General features: G+C 34.1%; 3 protein-coding genes across 4 annotated transcripts in view; all 3 read left to right on the plus strand.

Moving 5' to 3' along the window:
* Nucleotides 1–22,500, plus strand: part of LOC139959952 (sushi domain-containing protein 2-like) — a 111,708-nt gene that overhangs the window by 32,632 nt on the left and 56,576 nt on the right. The gene's annotated exons all lie outside the window — the stretch shown is intronic.
* Nucleotides 1,021–22,500, plus strand: part of LOC139959955 (uncharacterized) — a 41,542-nt gene continuing 20,062 nt past the window's right edge. The window contains exon 1 of one of the 2 annotated variants that reach the window (XM_071957906.1): nucleotides 1,021–2,202. In XM_071957906.1, coding sequence (XP_071814007.1) covers nucleotides 1,407–2,202 — 796 coding nt within the window. In that variant the 5' untranslated portion in view covers nucleotides 1,021–1,406. Of the gene's footprint in view, nucleotides 2,203–9,475; nucleotides 13,044–22,500 lie in introns of those variants that run through there. The other variant, XR_011790266.1, reaches the window with a different exon arrangement.
* LOC139959956 (uncharacterized) overlaps nucleotides 21,717–22,500 on the plus strand; it is a 1,514-nt gene continuing 730 nt past the window's right edge. Inside the window, exon 1 of the mRNA XM_071957907.1 lies at nucleotides 21,717–22,500. This exon is cut by the window's right edge and continues 730 nt beyond it. Within this exon, the coding sequence (XP_071814008.1) occupies nucleotides 22,193–22,500 (308 nt within the window). The 5' untranslated portion in view covers nucleotides 21,717–22,192.

Genomic DNA, 22,500 nt, shown 5'->3' on the forward strand with positions numbered 1-22,500 from the left:
AGCTAGAGCAATCCAATGAGGAGGCCCGGAAGGGGAAGGGGGGGGGGGATTAGGGTCACCCTTTCTGAAATGTTTAAAATTTCCTACCTTACATCATAATTTCATTCAATACAAATATGTTTTGTTATATCGGTAAAAAGTTTGATATCTACCTAATTTGTCTCCCGGGCCCAATCTGCTGAGAAATCCTCTGCCGAAAATGATTTCCCTCTAACAGTTAAAGTTTGGCACCACTCATTTTAATCGTACTCTTTCTACCCACTTTATCGTTACCTTTGTTTCATATTGTATTGCACAATCATTTCGGCTAGGTTGTATGTTCTGCTTTATCAAAATATGTTTTATACATAAGCATGGTCAACATTACCAGTATGATAAATTGCTTATAACCTCGAATGTGCTATCGCAACTTTCATTATTACTGAAAACGTTTAAGACCTCATTCAGCAGAACGCTGGTGGGGTAATGGGGGGGGGGTGTCATTCCAATTCAATAATCAATATTCAAGTCTTGATAAAATGCAGAATCTTAGAAATAGCTCATATGGAGTAAATGTCACACGATAACTTGATTAATGACCGAGACTAATGAGTAACTTATAAATTGAGCTACTTATTTGATATCAATACTTGTATATTTCTATATTTACAATGTTATAGTCTACTTTCGCTTTACATAATAGGCTGATATTGTTCATCTCAATGTTAAACCGTGGGAATGAACGGACACTAAATCAAATTAACAGAAGATAGTACTTTTCTTTTCACTTCATGAATTATAAATAACAAAGGAAAGTTCGAGCCAATAGTTGTAGCACACGATAGTTGATGATATATACTTTTGCTTTTAATTGACATCATTCAGCCGAATCAAATATGCCTCAATTGTTCGCTCTTTCTTTTCTTTTATTAAATTTTTTTCCTATCTTTTTGTTATTAACAAAGGATTTGAAACAACTGAATAGCAACAAATTAATCGTTTTCAAATGATCTATCGTCCACACTCGAGTTCTTACTTATTTTAAGATGATTTATGACAAACAGTTTCTTTAGCTCCAACCTCAACAACACTGTTTCATCTATATACTTTAACTGAACAAAATTTCTGTTCACGTTCATTGCCCGAACAATCATGTGTGTATATTTTTTATAGCGTGGATCAATTGTGCGAAACTTGGTAGGAGACTGAATTCCCAAATATCTTTTCGGAAATCTACAACTTCATATGTTGTTCTATGTACGATATGCAATTGCTATGGATATTAGAAGACAAAGTGAACAAGAATTTGTGTTGTTGACTCTTCCCAATTTTGTCAATAAACTGCTTTTATCTGTTAATTTGTTGAATCTATCTATATAGTTTCTTTTGAAATCACATCTTTCGTCACTTTTTAAAAGCAATGCAGGATGAAAATAACCGGCTTGTGTTTCCAGAGGATTGTGGTGATCTTTACTTTAATTTCTGGTCTCGTAGCTTCGACCATCGAATGTAATTGCTTTGAAAACGTCATTTCTTGCGATCACAGAAATCTGACCAATTATGACATTTTACTAATCAACCAAAGGTGTCTTTACAATAACACAAGTGAGAAGTGTTTCTTGAATTTGTCGCATAACAAAATTTCTTCATTTTCGGGGTTTCACCTCGAACTGGAAGTGCAATATTTGGACTTATCTTACAACAACATTCAACGACTTCAAACGCTCGTTAAAACAAATGGTTTCGGTCATTTAAAATCGTTGAATTTAAGTTTCAATGTGATATCCGGTGTTGTTCCAGAAGATTCTTTCCATGGGATGACTAAATTATCAAGTTTAGATCTTAGCTTTAATAACATCACTTCACTACATCCCAGATTTTTATCAGGAGTTTTGTGGCTGGAAAAATTGAATTTGACCCACAATAAACTGTCTGTATTTGAGGCAGATCTTCCTACCGTTTTGAGATTTGTAAATTTAAGTTACAACTGTCTAATGGACATCAAAACAAACTTCCAACAGTTACAAACTTTAGATCTTACCTGTAACAGATTGGAAGTTTATCCCGTTGAGAATCAAACGGTACAAGGAGATATTTTCATTAGTGGAAACTACTTTGATTGTAATTTTCAAATGATATCTCAAAGAAGACAATTGAGGGTTTCTTCATGCGGTAGAATTTGTACTAGACAGAATACCTTCACTTGTGCAAAGAATGGAAATGGTAAGTTGTAATAGGACACAGTCGTTTATTCTGTATGCGGCATTCTTGGGTCCAATCTGTCTGAGAATAGAGAATACCAAACACTGACAAGAAAGTAATAATAACTCGCACGAAACCAGAACGATAAATGCAAGAGCTTTTCAAAGTAGAGAACACGATGGCGGGTGGTTGAACTTGTATCAAGTTCATACAAATCCATGCATTGCCTTTCTGGGGACAGGGTATAATAATAGCAAGGGATAGAGTTTTCCGTCATAGTTGTGCATGTGATTAAGCTAAATGGTGATTTTTTTTTTTTTTAATTAGACGGACTTCAATTTCTAAAATATCTTTATAGTCAATTTGAAAGCTATAATGTATCTCAGTAACTTAAAATAAAACATAAGTTTACAAAACAATTGATTTAAAATGCACAATTCGGGAATTGTCTATATAGTCATGAAAAATCATGAAAAAATCATAGCACTGATTGTTATTCCGTGAAATTTTTCCTTAGTCTCAAAACGAATATTACAAGATGAGCTTAGTCTCTGCAATTGCAGAATCTTCCTAGGCTAGTTGTCTTCAATCCTTCTGTAGCCCTGTCTCAAACTTACAGTTGAACCCTATCATGGGTATAATGTCATGCTAATGTGTTGTTCTTTTCATTGCCTCCCCATTCTGTACGATTGTATTTACAGATGGAATTAGCGATTACCCTAACGAACATACAGCTATTAGATTCGGATAGTTTTGATAAGGTCTTAAGAAGGTTTGGTCTGCAACAACTGTTTGATATATCTGGCGTAGTCTTTCTTGCATTTTAGCAGGCACGACAGTCGAAATGGATTCTTGACTGAGCTTGGAGTTGGGGGAGGGGGCAGTCGCACGTATGAACAATAGGACATTTCAGTCTATGAAAAATGGGCAAATGTCCATAGATCACCACTTTGAATTGGGGAACATGTGCCATTGATTCCCCGGTATTCATCGCCTAGCCTCTCTTCACCGCTTGAACGATTGAAGGTTACATACCAAAAATAGTCTACTTTTCATTTACGGGTAGTTTTCATTTAAGGGTAGTTTTCACTAAAGACAATAGGCAATTACTCTGGTTAGATTTTTCACAAATGTGGCAGACACTTAGTTTAGAAAAAGCGAAATGAGTAGAATAACCATAAAGTATACATCGCAGCTGAGGAGAAATGGTGGTGGTGGGGGATGAGGGGGATTCAACTCTATCCGTTCGTGTGAAACATTGCACTTCTAGTAAATTCAGTGAAGTAGTTGATAAATGTTACATATAAAGTATGGTAATCTAGCAAGTTTTTCCTTGCTGTTTCATTACTGATTTTACTTTTGGTTTGCCTATTATTCACTCATTCTTCTCTTAATTGCTATTGATCAATGTTAAATGAACAAAGACATATGATATATACAAAGCATTGTTAAAGTATATCCATTTTAGTTTCATTATTAAAATAAAAAACATAACGTGTTTTTTTTCCCCACCAAATTAAGTCAGTTATAATGAGTGTAACGTTAAAAGTACGAATCGATGTATGAAATATTCTTGATGAATGCATTTAGTTGATATGGCGAGTAATAGAATAAGAAAACGTTTTTCCCGTATAATTTCTATATCCACCCGCCCCCACCCCCCCCCCCGCCCCTCCATCTCGCCCAACTTCTTCCCGCCTGTCATTAAGTATTTAAATAACCAATCACGTGGACGGCTAACATCATTGATTGACTCTTCCCAAGCATTTTACCGTATATTTATACGAGCAAAAGGTGTGGTAAAGAACCAATGCATTGGCGGAAAATACTGACAAAAAGATGGCTTCCAATATCGTTTTCTGTTGTTCAGCAAACGACTTTGTTATAACTTGTATCCAAATTTTTCTAAAAACTGCCGGCAATTTACCGCTTCTTTCAATCAAATTAAACTATAGTTTAATCTTACTGGATGCAAAACAGTGCTCGAATTCAGTGACCGATAGATCCCAAGCAATTTGGGTCAGGACAAGTTAGAAATTGCATTGGTTTTCATTAAAACGGCAGGCCGCCATTTTGCCGCCAGTGTCGTCGGTTAGTTTGAGCCCTCTGTAAGATATTTTCACAGGGGAAGCTGAAGCGTTAGCTATATTCAGCATATGTATACTCAACGTGGGTTGTATAAGCACGGATGTATTACAGAGAGGTTATCTACCACAGCCCTGCATGGTATATAGGGATGATAATGAAATCTTATTTAGGATGAACTTTTTGGTAAGGATTTTGATGTAATTTATCTGTCAGAAACAAAAAGCATGAATATGATGCTGGCCAAGTGCAGGCTAAATATTTTGAGATAACTTGCGCTAAAAAGGATGACAAATACGATATGCCACTGTGGCTGTCACTGTCATTCCGCGAACTAATTGTTATAGTTTAGAGTACTTGTCATGCAAATATAGCGTTGTAGAATCACATCTCTGGACACACGCCTTCTAATCATGTCACTTATCACGATCACACCATGGTCCATCTGTTATGTTTACAATATCACATCACATGTCGGCCATATCAATAAAATATCCCCGGAATATGCATATTGCATGTTTTTCTTTGCGAAATGGTTCCACGAGCCGCGTTGATGGCTTTAAAAACCAACTTGCGGTGACTACAAATATGCGACCACCAGCGATCTAAGCTTACTTCGTGAAAATCATGATCATATCGATTTAACGGAGATATTCACTCAGTCTGATGATACTGAGAGTGATAAATATTCCCAGGGTCCAAGCTCCCTTGCTCTCTCTCTCTCGTTACAATTTAAATTCCATGGCAAGTTGCCAAATCCTTAACGTTGATCGCTGAGGTGATTTCTTAAGCATGTCAGCAAGTTTAGAACAAAAACATGAATGTGTCACAACAGGGTATTATGTGTCATCATTGTCAAATACTTCATATTGCAATCAATTGAATGCATTTGAAAAGGTTTTATTGACAACAATATTACCGAGTTACTTCTTTTCATGATTTTTTATTTTCACTACAATTGTACACAGCGACTCAGAGATTGCTCATTGTTTCATCATATATTGTTTTCTGTTTCTACAGTGCTTTTCAAAGGCATTTAGAAGTCGATATACTACATCGAATATGATTTATGACGATCACAACTTTTGAAAGTCTACTGAAGTACATAGAGTACAATTGAGATCAACAATCTCTCATGAATAGATTTAGAGATATAAAATTGCAGTTATTTATAACTTCATCTTTATATAGAATAACAACAAAGGTATCGCACTCTAATTTCCCAGGCAGTTAAGCAAATCACCTCTCATGAATAATACTGTCGAAAGTGATAATGAAATAGAATAATCCAGTTCATAGTCAATTAAATAACTGCTTTATGTGATTGCCAAATATTAGTTGACCTGACTGAAGCATTATTCAGGCGAGTCTAACTCTTTCGACAAATCCCACTGTTGACATATTGATAAACAGCGATGAAGATGGAACTCTCTCGGATATTTCGCTTATCTTTCTATTGCTTCCTTGTTTCTTTGTTAAGTTGCTTAACAATTTTCTGTTCAGGAGTTCTGATAACCTACTGTAAATGTAACGGGACTTCCATTGCATGTAATAACTTACACTTGAACAATTTCTCAAGTAATTCATTAGACGAGAATTGCTGTGATAATATTACTGGAGAATCTATCCTCACGCTAAATCTAAGTCATAATGAGTTCTCTTCCTTTCTGGATCTTAATCTGGGTACGACCGTTACCACTGTTGATATTAGTTTTAACAAGATTATCAATCTTGCATTGCCGCATCCTTCAAAGGAACTTTGTGAAGGACTGGAATCCCTTAATTTCAGTTTCAACCAAATAACGTCCATAACGGAAGATTCATTTCGAGGAATGGTGAAACTTGCAACCCTGGATCTGAGTAATAATTACATTTATGTTTTATCCTCTGAGCCATTCTCTAGTCTTTTGAAATTGGAGTACTTAAACTTGAGTTTTAACATTATTTCAAGATTAAGCCTGCAAGCACCCCAGCTATTAAAGGAGATCAATCTGAACGCGAACTGTCTGAACACTATAACAATTGAGACTAACTTCCTCAAATTTATTTATCTCTCTTGCAATCTGTTTACCAGCGTTCCTATTCTGAACTGCACCCATAAGTCGAATGTATATATTGGAGGTAACCAATTTGATTGCAGCGATGAATTCCCCATCCGGCACCAGAATACGACAACATGCAATTATATCTGTATTCCTGAGATTCAGTGTAAGATTAGCTGCAATGAAAACAAAACCATAATTAGTAATGGTAAGTGGAAGACAACGAGCTCAGAGAATTCACCAAACGACCAAGCTTATAGTACTCACATTAATGATAATTGGATGAGTACTCTTGTATTAGATGCCACAAGAACAACAGCTACTTCACACAATACTAGCCAAAGTAGTAAAGGAAAAAACACATTTCTAAGTACATCGTTTTGGTGTGTTGTCGCTGTTTCTGGAGCTACTTTCATATTACTTATTCTATCTTTATATATGTGGTATTTAACGAAGAAAGAATTTCTTCGTTACTCTCGCCAAGACGAAGTGTATGGACTTCCTGCTATGAGTCACAGATGTCCAAGGACCAGTCCTGAATTAATCGCAATGCAAAGGTTCCAGGATGCTCACGAATCACAACCATCCGTTACAGGTTTAGGGAAATTGTCATTTAACGAAAACAACATCGGTAGAGTAAACACACGCATCATGGCAACCACTGTAAACGAAAATGATATTATGAAACATTCTGTTGGAGCTTCCAGGGTTGTGGTATTGAGACCAAAGCAATCTTTAACTCGAACACGTACTATCTGGAGTTGGATCTGACGTGGTTCCAATTACATTTGAATTCAGTGATGTGGAAAATTACTACATTCTACATACATAAGTTACAGTAGGCTTCGTGTGAATTTCGTTAGTAAAGCGTAGGGCCTATCTGCAGGGCTTCGCAGTGACATAAACATTTTGTAAAGTATATGATTATGGGTACATACGCAACTGTAGAACCCTGACCGACATTTTGACATTAGACAATTGTGTGATTGCAAATTATTTTGTGAATTGGTGATCAATAACTCAATCAAATGCATCATTAGTATTTCGTACTCCACAATAACCGATTTATATTTTTTCGCTTCAGTAATGTGTAAGTGCGACACGCATATAAAGAGTTTAAAAGGTTTCGTCAACTGATTTGATTGTTCGGCTAAAGGAATGATGATCAGTTCATATTGGCTTTTCTTTCTGGAAAATGTATTGAAGAACATGCTTTTCCTTTGTTAGATGTTTTAGTAGTTTTATGCTTTGTTGTTCTTATTGTTTGCATTGTCTTACATTTTTTTCCTGCAATCATGTATTTTCCCTTGTTGGATACAAAAACGTTTACCAAATCATACCACTCGATAAGCTATATATTAGCCTGCAGAAGGCTATAAAGTGTGTATAGGTCTATTGTACATCATGAGACCCTTTATGACAAGTACTTGCAAAATTAAAACGAAAATGAAATCATCTCTTTAAACGATACTTTCAAATAATCGAGCTTTGCCAAGGGAACAAACAACAACGTAATAGCCAGTTTTCATAACATAATAACCGTATGTTATACTCTAAGTACGACACGACTCGCTGAAGGAATTGCAGAATGAGCTCGTCATTTGTTTGAATGTTTGGTCTGTGGCTTAATCTCTTATCAATTTAATGTAATTGTTATCTGATGCAGTAATCAGAATATGACCGAATTTGAACTCATCGTTAAAGGAAACATATCGAAAGCGGAGATTTCCCTAGTCTTTACAATCAGTCTTTGCCATAACAAGAGCAAGAAGAAGTGAAACGCTTATAACATTATGGGCAACCATCATGTTATCATGACAATATTATTCGAATCAGCTTATTAATGACTATACGGATATCTGGCATCTTGGATTCAAAATGGAAAAATTGTGGAATGCTTTAATTTACCTTTATCCCTTGTTTTTAGCTGTTTCACTAAACATTTCGTATGTGGATTCTGAATTCTATTGTCAGTGTCATGTGAGTGTTATCGAATGCAGTAATCTGAATATGACCAGCTTTTCGAACGCATCGTTACAGGTAGACTGTTGGAAACATATCGAAAACGGAGATTTTCTGAGTCTTTATATACGTCAAAATGAAATATCTTCCTTTCCTGATTTGAATCTTCAAATTGCCGTAAAGCTTTTAGATGTAAGCTTAAACAAAATTAAAGATCTTCAAAATCATTTAGTGGAAGAGAATCGAGAATTACAATACCTTAACTTAAGCTTCAATGAAATTACTGAAATACAAGATGGCGCATTTCTTGGAATGACGAAACTAACCGACCTGGATCTTTCTAATAACAATATTTCTAACATATCGAGAGAGGCTTTCTCCAATCTTATTAAGTTAGAGTCCTTAAACTTGAGTTATAATCATATATCAATATTTGAAGCGACAACACCTCCTTTATTGCGACTTCTAAATCTGAGCGGAAACTTCCTACAAGATATAGCAAATGGCAATATCAGCTTACAAGCTTTGGATCTTACCTGTAACAACTTGAACAATATTTCTTTCTTAAACTGCATTAAGAAAACAAAAGTTTACTTAGGAGGTAATCCGTTTGATTGTAGCAACGAATATCATTCCTCCAGTCCGAAGCAAACTCAATGCGACTACACATGTGATCCTGATATTGAATGTACAAACGAAGGTACAACAACATTGATTGGTACTAGTACAGTCCTGACAACGTATTTACTAGACTCTGTGACAACCACATACATGACAAGAGATGCTTCCACAATACCTACAGATCAGATGCCAGTTTACGACGTTACGTTGGTGTGGTATATCTTGGGTATTTCGTGGATAATTGTAGCAATCCTTGTAGCCATCCTCTTTGCTACAGTATATCAGTGGTACTAAACAAATCAAGATTATATATATATATATATATATATATATATATATATATACATATATATACATACATATATATATATATATATATATATATATATATAAACAAATCAAGATATATATATATATATATATATATATAAATAGATAGATGTAATTATATATATATAAATATATATATCTATATCTATATATATATATATATATATTTATATATATATATATATATTTATTTATATATATATATATATATATATATATATATATATATATATTTACACAGGATGCATATTTAAAAGGGACAACATTATTTGGCTTCAAAACTGCAATAAATCATTGTTGAATCATCTATTTTTCAAAACCTACCGAGGCATTTCTGAAATTATGACTGGTAAATTAATCAAATTTCTTCATTGCTTAACAAAAATAAAAAACAATTGTAACTAATTAAAGATTCAATGCTATTTTCAGCATAGCATGCAGCTTTTTAAAAGATACACAATTTGTTGATTGATTTAGTAGGGGGTTGCCACGTGCTATAATTTTAATTCTCAACCGTGCCCCAGAAGTAATGTTTAAGTTAGTGTGATAGGCTACTACTGTATTTATATACATCGTTTTATCAAATATTTATCAACGTCACATAAGTTACTTCTTACATTGTGTTTGTCCACCGTGCATTGTTTTAGTTCTGAATATGCCATGTTTACAAGTTTAAGCACATAGTTTCTTGGATACGAGCCAAGAATATTTGGAAGAGCAAAGCAAATGTTAACGGGTATGTTCAGTTTTAATTATTTTGTGTTCACTTGTATAAAACAGCGGCCAGACTGGTGAAATTTACTTTAATGGGCGACAAAGACTGATAAAACAACCGTTGTTTAACCGAAATTCGTTATAGATTAAATTATGTTCAGATAACTGAACTAAAGAATAATGTAAGTCCCATATCTTAGTAATGTAAAAAAAAAAAAACGTCGATCTTGTAGATTTATAGATATCTTATTTTTGTCTCGGAATAACAAATTCCAGGTTTCATTAGTTTTAATTGTTGAATAACGCCGTCGGTTTGTTAAGCAATAAAGAAAACACTGAAATCCGTTCAGTTTAGAAAATGAATAAAGTTGGACATAAAATGGCCGAAGTTCCTGCTGGGACCTGGTAGCATTTACAAAGCTTAAATTCTTATAGATCCGCCGCCCCTGACCAAATTGCAGTCTAGTTTCACATGAAAAATAAAGAGACACTGCATGAAAGTGATTTCAAAACTAAGTTATTTGACATGTTTATGTGATATTATATATGTTGTTATATTATGTTATATTGATATTTTTCTTTTAAATTAACTTAGAAGATATTTGTACAGAATTTCAAAATTCTCAATTGAATGACATTTAATAAAAATAATATCACTACTTGCCGTACGGACAAGTTCTCGTGACGTTTAGCTAATCACCCGGGTAGGCAGTTGTTAATCATCTCAAACTTGAAAAGCAAGCACAAACATCACTAAATATTGGCTATTATAAATTAAAACAGGCACAAAAATGGAGAAAAAATAGGAATATCCGGTTTTATATTTAGTTCGATTTGCCTTGTATAAAGTTAAGATCATTAGAAGGTTACTTGCAATAACTATCCTTTGAAAACATGTTAGATCTATGGCTAGAGCAATCCAATGAGGAGGCCCGGAAGGGGAGGGAGAGGGATTGGGGTCACCCTTTCTGAAATGTTTAAAATTTCCTATACCTTACACCATAATTTCATTCAATACAAATTTGTTTTGTTATATCGGTAAAAAGTTTGATATCTACCTAATTTGTCTCCCGGGCCCAATCTGCTGAGAAATCCTCTGCCGAAAATGATTTCCCTCTAACAGTTAACGTTTGACACCACTCATTTTAATCGTACCCTTTCTACCCACTTTATCGTTACTTTTGTTTCATATTGTATTGCACAATCATTTCGGCTAGGTTGTATGTTCTGCTTTATCAAAATATGTTTTATACATAAGCATGGTCAACATTACCAGTATGATAAATTGCTTACAACCTCGAATGTGCTATCGCAACTTTCATTATTACTGAAAACGTTTAAGACTTCATTCAACAGAACGGTGGTGGGGTAATGGGGGGGGGGTGTCATTCCAATTCAATAATCAATATACAAGTATTGATAAAATACAGAATCTTAGAAATAGCTCATGTGGAGTAAATGTCACACGATAACTTGATTAATGACCGAGATTAATGAGTAACTTATAAATTGAGCTACTTATTTGATATCAATACTTGTATATTTCTATATTTACAATGTTATAATCTACTTTCGCTTTACATAATATGCTGATATTGTTCATCTCAATGTTAAACCGTGGGAATGAACGGACACTAAATCAAGTTAACAGAAGATAGTACTTTTCTTTTCACTTCATGAATTATAAATAACAAAGGAAAGTTCGAGCCAATAGTTGTTGCACACGATAGTTGATGATATATACTTTTGCTTTTAATTGACATCATCAAGCTGAATAAAATATGCCTCAACTATTCGCTCTTTCTTTTCTTTTATTAAATTTCTTTCTTATCTTTTTGTTATTAACAAAGGATTTGAAACAACTGAATAGCAACAAATTAATCGTTTCGAAAGATCTATCGTCCACACTCGAGTTCTTACTTATTTTACGATGCTTTATAACAAACAGTTTCTTTAGCATTAACCTCAACAATACTGTTTCATCTATATACTTTAACTGAACAAAATTTCTGTTCACGTTCATTGCCCGAACAATCATGTGTGTATATTTTTTATAGCGTGGATCAGTTGTGCGAAACTTGGGAGGAGACTGAATTCCCAAATATCTTTGCGGAAATCTACAACTACATATGTTGTTCTATGTACGATATGCAAGTGCTATGGATATTAGAAGACAAAGTGAACAAGAATTTGTGTTGTTGACTCTCCCCCCTTTTGTCATTAAACTGCTTTTATCTGTTAATTTGTTGAATCTATCAATATAGTTTCGTTTGAAATCACATCTTTCGTCACTTTTCTAAAAGCAATGCAACATGAAAATTACCGGCTTGTGTTTCCAGAGGATTATGGTGATCTTTACTTTAATTTCTGGTCTCACATCTTTTACCATCGAATGTAATTGCTTTGAAAACGTCATTTCTTGCGATCACAGAAATCTGACCAATTATGACAGTTTACTAATTAACCAAAAGTCCCATTATAATAACACAGGTGAGAAGTGTTTCTTGAATTTGTCGCATAACAAAATTTCTTCATTTTCGGGGTTTCATCTCGAACTGGAAGTGCAATATTTGGACTTATCTTACAACAACATTCAAAGACTTCAAACGCTCGTTAAAACAAATGGTTTCGGTCATTTAAAATCGTTGAATTTAAGTTTCAATGTGATATCCGGTGTTGTTCCAGAAGATTCTTTCCATGGGATGACTAAATTATCAAGTTTAGATCTTAGCTATAATAACATCACTTCACTACATCCCAGATTTTTATCAGGAGTTTTGTGGCTGGAAAAATTGAATTTGACCCACAATAAACTGTCTGTATTTGAGGCAGATCTTCCTACCGTTTTGAGAAATTTAAATTTAAGTTACAACTGTCTAATGGACATCAAAACAAACTTCCAACAGTTACAAACTTTAGATCTTACTTGTAACAGATTGGAAATGTATCCCGTTGAGAATCAATCGGTACACGGAGATATTTTCATTAGTGGAAACTATTTTGATTGTAATTTTCAACTGATATTTCAAAGAAGCCAAGGGAGGGTTTCTTCATGCGGTAGAATTTGTACTAGACAGAATACCTTCACTTGTGCAAAGAATGAAACTGGTAAGTTGTAATAGGACACGGTCGTTTATTCTGTATGCGGCATTCTCGGGTCCAATCTGTCTGAGAATAGAGAATACTAAACACTGAAAAGAAAGCAATAATAACTCGCACGAAACCAGAACGATAAATGCAAGAGTTTTCCAAAGTAGAGAACACGATGGCAGGCGGTTGAACTTGTATCAAGTTCATACAAATCCATGCATTGCCTTTCTGGGGACAGGGTATAATAATAGCAAGGGGTAAAGTTTTCCGTCATAGTTGTCCATGTGATTAAGCTAAATGGTGATTTTTTTTTTTTTTTTTTAATTAGACGGACTTCAATTTCTAAAATATCTTTATAGTCAATTTGAAAGCTATAATGTATCTCAGTAACTTAAAATAAAACATAAGTTTACAAAACAATTGATTTAAAATGCACAATTAGGGAATTGTCTATATAGTCTTGAAAAATCATGAAAAAATCATAGCACTGATTGTTATTCCGTGAAATTTTTCCTTAGTCTCAAAACGAATATTACAAGATGAGCTTAGTCTCTGCAATTGCAGAATCTTCCTAGGCTAGTTGTCTTCAATCCTTCTGTAGCCCTGTCTCAAACTTACAGTTGAACCCTATCATGGGTATAATGTCATGCTAATGTGTTGTTCTTTTCATTGCCTCCCCATTCTGTACGATTGTATTTACAGATGGAATTAGCGATTACCCTAAAGAACATACAGCTATTAGATTCGGATAGTTTTGATAAGGTCTTAAGAAGGTTTGGTCTGCAACAACTGTTTGATATATCTGGCGTAGTCTTCCTTGCATTTTAGCAGGCACGACAGACGAAATGGATTCTTGACTGAGCTTGGAGTTGGGGGAGGGGGCAGTCGCACGTATGAACAATAGGACATTTCAGTCTATGAAAAATGGGCAAATGTCCATAGATCACCACTTTGAATTGGGGAACATGTGCCATTGATTCCCCGGTATTCATCGCCTAGCCTCTCTTCACCGCTTGAACGATTGAAGGTTACATACCAAAAATAGTCTACTTTTCATTTACGGGTAGTTTTCATTTACGGGTAGTTTTCGCTAAAGACAATAGGCAATTACTCTGGTTAGAATATTCACAAATGTGGCAGACACTTAGTTTAGAAAAAGCGAAATGAGTAGAATAACCATAAAGTATACATTGCAGCTGAGGAGAAATGGTGGTGGTGGTGGTGGGGGATGAGGGGGATTCAACTCTATCCGTTCGTGTGAAACATTGCACTTCTAGTAAATTCAGTGAAGTAGTTGATAATGTTACATATAAAGTATGGTAATCTAGCAAGTTTTTCCTTGCTGTTTCATTACTGATTTTACTTTTGGTTTGCCTATTATTCACTCATTCTTCTCTTAATTGCTATTGATCAATGTTAAATGAACAAAGACATATGATATATACAAAGCATTGTTAAAGTAAAAAAAAATGGCAGTAATATATAAGTTCATCTTTATATAGAATAACAACAAAGGTATCGCACTCTAATTCCACAGGCAGTGTTAAGCAAATCACCTCTCATCAATAATACTGTCGAAAGTGATAATGAAATAGAATAATCCAGTTCATAGTCAATTAAATAACTGCTGTATGTGATTGCCAAAAATTAGTTGACATGACTGAAGCATTATTCAGGCGAGTCTAACTCTTTCGACAAATCCCAAGGCAATGTTGACATATTCATAAACAGCGATGAAGATGGAACTATCTCGGATATTCCGCTTATCTTTCTATTGCTTTCTTGTTTCTTTGTTAAGTTGCTTAACAATTTTCTGTTCAGGAGTTCTGATAACCTACTGTAAATGTTACGAGACTTCCATTGCATGTAATAACTTACACTTGAACAATATCTCAAATAATTTATTAGACGAGAATTGCCGGGATATTATTACTGGAAAATCTATCCTCACGCTAAATCTAAGTCATAATGAGTTCTCTTCCTTTCTGGATCTTAATCTCGCTACGACCGTAACCACTGTTGATATTAGTTTTAACAAGATTATAAATCTTGCATTGCCGCATCCTTCAAAGGAACTTTGTGGAGGACTGGAATCCCTTAATGTTAGTTTCAACCAAATAACGTCCATAACGGAAGATTCATTGCGGGGAATGGTGAAACTTGTAACCCTGGATCTGAGTAATAATTACATTTCTGTTTTATCCTCTGAGCCATTCTCTAGTCTTTTGAATTTGGAGTACTTAAACTTGAGTTTTAACATTATTTCAAGATTACGCCTGCAAGCACCCCAGCTATTAAAGGAGATCAATCTGAACGCAAACTGTCTGAACACTATAACAATTGAGACTAACTTCCTCAAATTTATTTATCTCTCTTGCAATCTGTTTACCAGCGTTCCTTTTCTGAACTGCACCCATAACTCGAATGTATATATTGGAGGTAACAAATTTGATTGCAGCGATGAAATCCCCATCCGGCACCAGATTACGACAACATGCAATTTTATCTGTATTCCTGAGATTCAGTGTAAGATGAGCTGCAATGAAAACAATACCATAATCAGTAATGGTAAGTGGAAGACAACGAGCTCAGAGAATTCACCAAACGACCAAGCTTATAGTACTCACATTAATGATAATTGGATGAGTACTCTTGTATTAGATGCCACAACAGCAACAGCTACTTCACACAGCTTTGAAATTGGTGGTAACAATACTAGCCAAAGTAGTAAAGGAGAAAACACAATCATAGGTACATTCAAACTGTTTTGGTGTGTTGTCGCTGTTTCTGGAGCTACTTTCATGTTACTTTTTCTAACTTTATATAAGAGGTATTTAACGAAGAAAGAATTTCTTCGTTACTCTCGCCAAGACGCCTCGCCTATTGCTAACGAAGGTTCCAGGGGGACCGAAAATTCCAGGTTATTTCTAAACCTTTACTCCTTATTTATCAATTATGAGTCATATCTTATTTCTCCGGTTTTCTCTAATAATATTTTCTTTTGGAGTAAACGTGGAGTTTCATTATATCATATATATATATATATATATATATATATATATATATATATATATATATATATATATATATATATATATATATATATATATATATATATATATATATATATATATATATATATATATATATATATATATATATATATATATATATATATATATATATATATATATATATATACTTACACGGGAGGCATATTTAAAATCGACAACATTATTGGGCTTCAAAACTGCAATAAAACATTGTTGAATCATCTTTTATTCAAAACCTACCGAGGCATTTCTGAAATTATGACTGGTAAATTGATCAAATTTCTACATTGCTTAACAAAAATAAAAAACAATATTAAGTAGTTAAAGATTCAATGCTATTCTCAGCATATCATGCAGCTTTTTAATGGATACACAATTTGTTGATTGATTTAGTAGGAGGTTGCCACGTACTATAACTTTAATTCTCAACGGTGCCCCAGAAGTAATGTTTAAGTAAGTGTGATAGGCTACTACTGTATTTACATACATAGTTTTATCAAATATTTATCAACGTCACATAAGTTACTTCTAACATTGTGTTTGACCGCTGTGCATTGTTTTAGTTCTGAGTATGACATGTTTACAACTTTGTGCACATAGTTTCTTGGATACGAGCCAAGAATATTTGAAAGAGCAAAACAAATGTCAGCGGGTATGTTCAGTTTTAATTATTTTGTGTTCAATTGTATAAAACAGCGGCCAGACTGGTGAAATTTACTTTAACGCGCGGCAAAGACTGATAAAACAACCGTTTTGTTCAACCGAAATTTGTTATAGATCAAATTATGTTCAGATAACTGAACTAAAGAATAATGTAAGTCCCATATCTTAGTTATGTAAAAATAATTGTCGATCCTGTTGTTTTATAGATATCTTATTTTTGTCTCGGAATAACAAATTCCAGGTTTCATTAGTTTTAATTGTTGAATAACGCCGTCGGTTTGCTAAGCAATAAAGAAAACACTGAAATCCGTTCAGTTTAGAAAATGAATAAAGTTGGACATAAAATGGCCGAAGTTCCTGCTGGGACCTGGTAGCATTTACAAAGCTTAAATTCTTATAGATCCGCCGCCCCTGACCAAATCGCAGTCTAGTTTCACATGAAAAATAAAGAGACACTGCATGAAAGTGATTTCAAAACTAAGTTATTTGACCTGTTTATGTGATATTATATATGTTGTTATATTATGTTATATTGATATTTTTCTTTTAAATTAACAGTATGAAAGTAACCGCTAAAATTCTCAATTGAATGACATTTAATAAAATTAATGTCACTACTTGCCGTACGGACAAGTTCTCGTGACGTTTAGCTAATCACCCGGGTAGGCAGTTGTTAATCATCTCAAACTTGAAAAGCAAGAACAAACATCACTAAATATTGGCTATTATAAATTAAAACCGGCACAAAATGGAGAAAAAAATAAGAATATCCGGTTTTATATTTAGTTCGATTTGCCTTGTATAAATTTAAGATCATTATACGGTTACTTGCAATAACTATCCTTTGAAAACATGATAGGGTAGTCGGTTGCTAATCATCTCAAACTTGAAAAGCAAGCACAAACATCACTAAATATTTGCTATTATAAATTAAAACAGGCACAAAAATGGAGAAAAAATAGTAATATCCGGTTTTATATTTAGTTCGATTTGCCTTGTATAAAGTTAAGATCATTATAAGGTTACTTGCAATAACTATCCTTTGAAAACATTCAGATCTATGGCTAGAGAAATCCAGTGAGGAGGCCCGGAAGGGGAGGGGAGGGATTGGGGTCACCCTTTTTGAAATGTTTAAAATTTCCTACCTTACACCATAATTTCATTCAATACAAATTTGTTTTGTTATATCGGTAAAAAGTTTGATATCTACCTAATTTGTCTCCCGGGTCTCATCTGCTGAGAAATCCTCTGCCGAAAATGATTTCCCTCTAACAGTTAAAGTTTGGCACCACTCATTTAAATCGTACGCTTTCTACCCACTTTATCTTGACCTTTGTTTCATATTGTATTGCGCAATCATTTCGGCTAGGTTGTATGTTCTGCTTTATCAAAATATATTTTATACATTAGCATGGCCAACATTACCAGTGTGATAAATTGCTTTTAACCTCAAATGTGATATCGCAACTTTCATTATTACTGAAAACGTTTAAGACTGCATTCAACAGAACGGTGGTGGGGTAAGGGGGGATACCCTTAGAAATAGCTCATGTGGAGTAAAATGTCACACGATAACTTGATTAATGACCGAGACTAACTTGAGTAACCTATTTATTGAGCTAATTATTTGATATCAATACTTGTATATTTGTATTTTTACAATGTTATAGTCTACTTTCGCTTTACATAATAGGCTGAGATTGTTCATTTCAATTTTAAACCGTGGGAATTAACGGACATTACATCGAGTTAACACAGAAAATTGTACTTTTCTTTTCACTTCAATTGACAAATACTTGTATTATAAATAACCAAGAAAAGTTCGATCCAATAGTTGTTGCACACAATAGTTGAAGATATACACTTTTGCTTTTTATTGACATCATCCAAGCAGAATAAAATATGCCTCAATTGTTCGCTCTTTTCTTTTATTAAATTATTTCTTATCTTTTTGTTATTAACAAAGGATTTGAAACAACTGAATAGCAACAAATTAATCGTTTTCGAAAGATCTATCGTCCACACTCGAGTTCTTACTTATTTTAAGATGATTTATGACAAACAGTTTCTTTAGCTCTAACCTCAACACTTCAGTTTCATCTACTGTAACTGAATAAAATTTCTGTTCAAGTTCATTGCCCGAACAATTATTCGTGTATATTTTTATACCGTGGATCAGTGGTGCGAAATTGGTAGGAGGCTGAATTCCCAAATATCTTTGCGGAAATCTACAAATACATATGTTGCTCTATTTACGATATGCAAGTGCTATGGATATTAGAAGACAAAGTGAACAATAGTTTGTGTTGTCGACTCTCCCCCTATTTTATCAATAAACTGTTTTTATCTGTTAATTTGTTGAATTTATCTATATAATTTCGTTTGAAACCACATCTTCCGTCACTTGTTAAAAGCAATGCATGATGAAAATTACCGGCTTGTGTTTCCAGAGGATTATGGTGATCTTTACTTTAATTTCTGATCTGCATTTAATTTGATTCGTAGCTTCGATCATCGAATGTAATTGCTTTGAAAACGTCATTTCTTGTGACCACAGAAATCTGACCAATTATGACAGTTTACTAATCAACCAAACGTGTCTTTATAATAACACAAATGAGAAGTGTTTCTTGAATTTGTCGCATAACAAAATTTCTTCATTTTCGGGGTTTCATTTCGAACCGGAAGTGCAGTATTTGGACTTATCTTACAACAACATTCAAAGACTTCAAACGCTCGTTAAAACAAATGGTTTCGGTCATTTAAAATCCTTGAATTTAAGTTTCAATGAGATATCCGGTGTTGTTCTAAAGGATTCCTTCCATGGGATGACTAAAATATCAAGTTTGGATCTTGGCTATAATAACATCCCAGATTTTTATCAGGCGTTTTGTGGCTGAAGAAATTGAATTTGACTTGCAATAAACTGTCTGTGTTTGAGTCAGTGTAGAGTTTTCCGTCATAGTTGTCCATGTGATTAAGCTAAATGGTGATTAATTGAATTAGACGGACTTCAATTTATAAAATATCTTTATAGTCAATTTGAAAGCTATAATGTATACCAGTAATTTAAAATAAAACATATGTTTACAAAACAATTTATTTAAATGCACAATTAGGGAATTGTCTATATTGTCTCTAGTAAGGTGTTAACTTAAACAGTTGGGTATCGTTTGTGTTGTTTGTGGCTAAATAACAGTTAAGAGAGCGTCGTAAATCAATATATATTATGTAGTATATACATTTCTGTTCAGCTGTAGCCATCTATGCTGAGATGTGTAGAATGGGGTTACACGCGGGGGCGTCAGGGTATTGACAAATTCTAGACATCAATTCCAGAGTGACAATATCAAGTTGAAAATATTAAACATTGGTTTATCCCTGTTATCGTATTAAGCTATAGGAAATAGATATCTTGCATTTCACAAGATTTGAGTCAGCCTGAAGTTAAGACCCCGTACGTTACATATACTTAAAGGTGTGTTATTATTAACTTTGTATCACTTTCTAACCTATAATTTCCCTGCTGTTTACAAAATATATTGGTTTTTCCAATCAGATCTCTGTTGTTGATTTAACTTTAATAAACTCAGATAAGATATATAAGATTGCAAGAGTATTTTTAAAATTTAATATACTGCTCAATTGTTATGCAAATGATTGAATTCGATGTATATTGTCTAAGGCGATGAGAAATGTACATGATTAAAGAAATAAATAAAAATCACGATGTAGTACTGATTGTTATTCCGTGAAATGTTTCCTTAGTTCCAAAACGAATATCAGTAGCTTTACAAGGTGAGCTTTGTCTCTGCAATTGCAAAATCTTCTTAGGCAAGTTGTCTTTAATCCTTCTGTGGTCCTGTCTCAAACTTACAGTTGTACCCTATCATGGGTATGATGTCCTCCTAAGGTGTTGATCCTTCCCATTCTGTGCGATTGTATTTACAGATGGAGTTAGCGATTACCCTAAAGAACAGTCTTAGGAAGGTTTGGTCTGCAACAACTGCTTGATATATCGGGTGTAGTCTTCCTTGCATTTTAGCAGGCACGACAGACGTAACTGGATTCTTGACTGAGCTTGGGGTTGGGGAGGGCCAGTCGCACGTATGAACAAAAGTACATTTCAGTCTATAAAAAATGGGTAAATGTCCATGGTTCATCACTTTGAATTGGGGAACATGTGCCATTGATTCCCCGGTATCCTTCGCCTTGCCTCCCTTCACAACTTGAAGGTTCATACCAAAAATAGTCTAATTTCATTTACCGGTAGTTTTCACTAAAGACAATAGGCAATTATTCTGGTTGGATTTTTTACAAATGTGGCAGACACTTAGCTTATAAAAAGAAAAGTGAGTAGAGAAACGGTGGTGGTGGGGGATGAGGGGGACTCAACTCTATCCGTTCGTGTGAAACATTGCACTAGTAACTTCAGTGCGCAGTGACAGAAACAATTTGTAAAGTATATGATAATGGGTACTTACGCAACCGTAGAACCTAGCGACATTTTGACATTAGAAAATTGTGTGATTGCAAAATATTTTGTGAATTCGTGAATCAATTTCTCAATGAAATGCATCATTAAAATGTCGTTAGCCACCGTCACCAATTTTATTTTTCGCTCTCGCAAATATAAAGTTTAAACGCTTTCGCTAGCTGCTTTGATTGTTCGGCTAAGGGAAATGATGAGCAGTTAGTTAATAATGGGGCTTTTCTTTCTGGAAATTATGTGAAGAACATTCTTTTCCTTTCATCAGATGTTTTAGTAGTTTTATGTTTTGTTGTTCTTGTTGTTCGTATTATCTTACAATTTTTACCTGCAAGCATTTGTTCCCCCTTTTGGATACAATAAAGTTTACCAAACCATACCACTCGATTAGCTATAAGTTAGCCTGCAGAAGGCAATGAAGTGCATATTTAAAGTATAGGCCTATTATACATCATGGAACTCTTTATGACATTCAAGCACTTTCACAATTAAAACGAAAATGAAAGCAGCTCTTCAGATGATACTTTCGAGAAAGAAAGTTATGCAGATAAACGAGCTTTGCCAAGTAAACAAAGAACAACGTAACAGCCAGTAATCATAACATAATTACCGTATGTTATATTCTCAGTACCACACGACTCGCTGAAGGAATTGCAGAATGAGCTCGTCATTTGTTTGAATCTTTGATCTGTGGCTTTAATCTCTTATCAATTTAATGAAATCGTTATCTGACGCAGTAATCTGAATATGACCGACTTTTTGAATGCAACGGTAAGTGATGACTGTTGGAAACATATCAAAAGCGTATATTTCCCTCGTCATTACAATCAGTCTTTGCAATAACAAGTGCTAGAAGAAGTGCAAAGGTTATAACATTCGAGGCAACCTTTATGTTATCATGAAAGTATTATTCGAATCAGCTCATTAATGACTATACGGATATCTGGCATATTGGATTCAAAATGGAAAAATTGCGGAATGCTTTCATCTACCTTTATCCCATGTTATTAGCCGTTTCACTAAACATTTCGTATGTGGATTCTGAAATATATTGTCAGTGCCATGTGAGTGCTATCCGATGTAGTAATCTGAATATGACCAGCTTTTCGAACGCATCGTTACAGGAAGACTGTTGGAAACATATCGAAAGCGGAGATTTCCTGAGTCTTTATTTACGTCAAAATGAAATATCTTCCTTTCCTGAATTGAATCTTCAAATTGCCGTAAAATATTTAGATTTAAGCTTGAACAAACTTAAAGATCTTAGAAA

This window comes from Apostichopus japonicus, chromosome 19 (assembly GCF_037975245.1).
Source record: "Apostichopus japonicus isolate 1M-3 chromosome 19, ASM3797524v1, whole genome shotgun sequence".
NCBI lineage: Eukaryota > Metazoa > Echinodermata > Holothuroidea > Aspidochirotida > Stichopodidae > Apostichopus > Apostichopus japonicus.